Raw genomic sequence first — 4,769 nt, 5'->3', positions numbered from 1 at the left:
GGTGGTCAATGAGGAAACTAAGGATAGATGAATGGTTAGTGAGAGCTGTGCAAACCATGTACAGGGATGCTGTCAGTAAGGTGAGGGTTGGCAAAGAGTACAGTGAAGAATTCCAGGTAGAGATAAGGGTCCACTAAGGTTCGGTCCTCAGCCCCCTCTTATTTATCATAGTCTTCCAGGCGATATCAGAGGAAATCAAGACAGGTTGCCCCTGGGAGCTCCTCTATGCTGATGACCTTGCGCTAATTGCTGAGTCACTATCAGAACTAGAAGAGAAGTTTCATGAGTGGAAGCAAGGATTAGAATTGCAGGGCCTTAGAGTCAACCTAGCTAAAATCAAAGTCCTTATAAGTAGAAAGGTAGAGAAACCACAAACCCCTTCAGGTAGATGGCCCTGCTTGATCTGTAGAAAAGGCATAGGGAGAACTCCATAAGATGTACCCAGTGTAAGCTATGGACACTTTAGAGGTCCAGCAATATCAAAGGAAGGCTAACTGGGAAGATAGTTTTTGTATGTGGCAGATGCTCAGGAGCAATAAACACTGAAAATGTGCAGAGAACAACTTCTGCCACATTCCAAGGAGAAAAACTAGAAGTAGTTGATAACTTACGTTTCCTAGGTGACCAAGTCAGTAGTGGGGGAGGGGGGACTGAAAGTGTAGCTGCTGGAATAAGAATAGCCAGGGTAAAGTTCAGAGAGCTCTTACCTCTGCTGGTGACAAAGGGCCTCTTGTTCAGAGTAAAAGGCAGACTGTATGACGCATGTGTACGAACAGCCATGCTACATGGCAGTGAAACATGGGCCATGACTGCTGATGACATGCGTAAGCTCAAAAGGAATGAAGCCAGTCTGCTCCAATGGATGTGTAATGTCACTGTGCATACTCAACAGAGTGTAGGTACCTTGAGAGAAAAGTTGGACCTAAGAAGCATCACTTGTGGTGTGCAAGAGAGACAATTGCGCTAGTATGGTTATGTGGCGAGAATGAATGAGGATAGCTGTGTGAAAAAGTGCCACAGCCTAGCAGTTGAGGGAACCTGTGGAAGAGGCAAACCCAGGAAGACCTGGGAAAGGTGGTGAAGCATGACCTTCGAACATTAGGCCTCACCGAAGCAATGACTAGTAACCGAGACCTTTGGAGATATGCTACGCGTGAGAAGACCAGGCAAGCCAAGTGAGACTATAACCCGTGGTCTTTGGCAGGAGTGTAGCCAGCCCACTTATGTGTACCTCTCCTTCATTGGACACTAAAACTCTGCTTGTGAAGACCTGTTGAGGCAAGTGAAATCGAAACTGAACCAAATTCAATGACTGGTACCCATGCCTGTGGAGCGCTGACAGCTCCATCCAAGCGGGATCATTGCCAGAGCAGCTGTCTGGCTCCCATGCTGATGGCACGTGAAAAGTACCATTTGAGCGTGATCATTACCAGCGTTGCCTTACTGGCACGTGAAAAAACATTCGAGCGAGGTCATTGCCAGTGCTGATGGACTGGCTCCTGTGCAGGTGGCACGTTTTAAAACACCACCTGGGCATGGCTGTTTCCAGTATCACTAGACTGGCCTTCGTGCCAGTGGCATGTAAAAGCACCCACTACACTCTTGGAGTGGTTGACATTAGGAAGGGCATCCAGCTGTAGAAACTCTGCCAGATCAGATTGGAGCCTGGTGCAGCCATCTGGTTCGCCTGTCCTCAGTCAAATTGTCTAACCCATGCTAGCATGGAAAGCGGGCGTTAGATGATGATGATGATGATGATGATGATGATGAAAGTACTGATTTCCCTCAAACAATAATTACACTTTGTTATACACAATTCCAAACATTTATTTCATTCATCTGATTGTTATTGGTCTTATATTCTTGAAAAGTTGAAGTCTATTACTTTTCCTGTAAATTTAAACATTCATAAATGACAGTTTTATAGAAAAGGCAAAAATATGACTTACCAAATTATCTCGAGCACAAGTAATTAGAACTGGTGGCCCAAAGATACGCTTTTTCTCACAATAAAGTTGGCGAAAAACTTCATTTTCAAAATTATCAAGAATGAAGATGTATTCAAAATCAGGGGATTTTGCTGGGATATCTTGGCCAGTGTCTGAGTAGATGACTGGGTGACTAAAATACTTTAGAAAGGAAAAAAGGAAAATATTAAGAATGTGACAAAGATGAGGTTGTAGAAGTTAATGACATGAGTAAATATCTCAACAAACTGACATCTCTTTCGAAGGCAAGAATCAGCAGCACTCTCAGCAAATTTAGCTGCAATAATAGGGAAGATAACAGATGACTTCTCAGCTGGGTTAGGAGGATACCAGTCATCATCATTTAACATCCATCCTCCACGTGGCTATAAATTGGACACTTCAACAGCAACTGAGAAGCAAGGCAATTGTATCAAGCTCCAATTGTCTGTTTTGACATGGTTTTTACAGCTGGATGCCCTTCCTAATGCCAACCACTCTACAGACAGTACTGGGTGTGTGTTTTTTTATACCATCTACACTAGTGAACATCATCTCGATTCCAAGGCTAAGGGATTAAAATAGCCCCTATAAGAGAGGAAGAATAGAAGAGAGAATAGGCAAGGTGTATGAGAGAAAGGAAAATGAAAGAAGCAATTTGGTGTAATAGGGAGAACAAAAGTAGTAGCTGTTACCCTATAAAAGAACTCGGATGATTGGACCTCCAGCCAGGCCTTTCATGATACCCTTAAAGCCATGAACTTTTCAGCGGCACCTTGTATAAACATAAACACACACATGTAAATATATATGCATACGCATACGAGAGGGTGCTGCAAAGTTCCTGGCTTTCAGGGTATCACGAAAGGCCTGGTTGGAGACCCAACCTTCCAAGTTCTTTTATAGGGCTTAGAAAATCTGAAAGCTGACTGCAATAAGTATGTGGATCAGAGAGGAGAATATATGTGGAACAAAATCATAATTCACTGATCCTCATCCTGTATTTTCTTCTAAACAAAACCAAGAACTTTTCAGCACCCCCATGTTTATATACGTAAGCGAACGTTAAACAATGATGATGATGATGATGATGATATATATACACACACACACACACACAGATATATATATGATATGTGTGTGTGTGTATATATTTATTATAATAATTATATACATAATTATAACAAGGGAATGGCTATAAGCCTCTCCCCACGCTAGAAATAGATGCCAAAAGATGTTAATACCACCTTAAAAACTCCAAAAAATAAAACACAAGCTGTAGTCAAGCAAAAGAAAGATAATGAAACTTTTGGTTAAATGTGTACAAGATCCCATTTCAAGTTACCCTTTATTATAATTAATATTTGAAAACTTTACTCCTTGATCACAGCTGCATTCACTGCAGCATTATTTTGATATATAACTCATGGCTGAGAAGAAAGATGGGAATTCTACTCATATATATATGGGATCATTGCCAGGCCCGCCTGACTGGCTCTTGTACTGGTGGCACGTAAAATGCACCCTCTACACTCTCAGAGTGGTGGGTGTTAGGAAGGGCATCTGGCTGTAGAAACATTGCCAGATGAGATTGGAGGCTGGTGCAGCTGCTGGCTCTCCAGACCTCAAACCATTCAACCCATGCCAGCATGGAAAATGGACATTAAACAATGACAATGATAATGATACATACATACATACATACATATACATACATATATATATATATATATATATATATATATATATATATATATATATATATATACATACATACATATACACATAGACATATATATATACATCCACAGGTACATGACACTGCTGTCCCTCATCAGAGGTTCTCACAGGTCCACACCTCCCACACCCTCAAAGTTGGCACACTGAAAGGTAGGTCTGGTGAGATTGAATGGAGACGTGTAGATTTGTGCTACATCCAAGAAGTAAGGTGGAGAGGAGGTTCCGCTAGGTTCCTCGCAGGCAAAGAACACAGGTCCATGATTTTCTGGGCAGAGAACACTGACGGGGTCGGGGGCGTGGGTATACTTTGTGCGGAGAAATGGGTTGATAAGGTAATCGAGGTAGTCAGAGTATGCGACAATACTTAAGATTAGATTAGTGCTTCATCATAGGTTAGCAACCATTATCTCAGCCTATGTCCCTCAACCGGGGCTACCTGATGGGCAGAAAGACTGATTTTATGACACCCTCTTGCAGACTACTTCATTGACAAATGACAGGGACCTTCTTTTTGTGGCTGGTGACTTCAATGGAGATGTTGGACAACATGCAGGGGGCTTCCATGGCGTACATGGAGGCTATGGCTTTGGTTCCCACAATGAGGTGGGAACCAGACTGCTGGAGTGAGATCGTTGCCAGTGCCGCTGGACTGGCTCCTGTGCAGATGGCACATAGAAAACGACATTTTGAGCGTAGCCGTTGCCAGTACCGCCTGACTGGCCCTCGTACCGGTGGCACGTAAAAGCACCCACTACACTCTCGGAGTGGTTGGCGTTAGGAAGGGCATCCAGCTGTAGAAACTCTGCCAGATCAGATTGGAGCCTGGTGCATCCTTCTGGTTCGCCAGTCCTCAGTCAAATCGTCCAACCCATGCCAGCATGGAAGGCAGACACTAAATGATGATGATGAAGCACTCCAGAGGTCAATAACAAGAAAGATAGACGGCATGAGGGGCATTGGCTATTGGGGTCAACTAAAAAAACTCAATCTCTACTCTCTAGTCCATCTAGCCCAAGCTAATACAAAGAAAACAAGGACGGGTCATTCGGAGTTCTCTTTCAT

General features: G+C 43.1%; 1 protein-coding gene across 1 annotated transcript in view; it reads right to left on the bottom strand.

Moving 5' to 3' along the window:
• LOC106881851 (protein ECT2) overlaps positions 1-4,769 on the bottom strand; it is a 129,719-nt gene that overhangs the window by 103,745 nt on the left and 21,205 nt on the right. The window contains exon 4 of the mRNA XM_014932366.2: positions 1,950-2,129. Within this exon, the coding sequence (XP_014787852.1) occupies positions 1,950-2,129 (180 nt within the window). The remainder of the gene's footprint in view (positions 1-1,949; positions 2,130-4,769) is intronic.

The sequence above is a fragment of the Octopus bimaculoides genome, chromosome 4 (assembly GCF_001194135.2).
Source record: "Octopus bimaculoides isolate UCB-OBI-ISO-001 chromosome 4, ASM119413v2, whole genome shotgun sequence".
Taxonomy (NCBI): Eukaryota; Metazoa; Mollusca; class Cephalopoda; order Octopoda; family Octopodidae; genus Octopus; species Octopus bimaculoides.
This window is presented reverse-complemented; position numbering and strand designations above follow the sequence as displayed.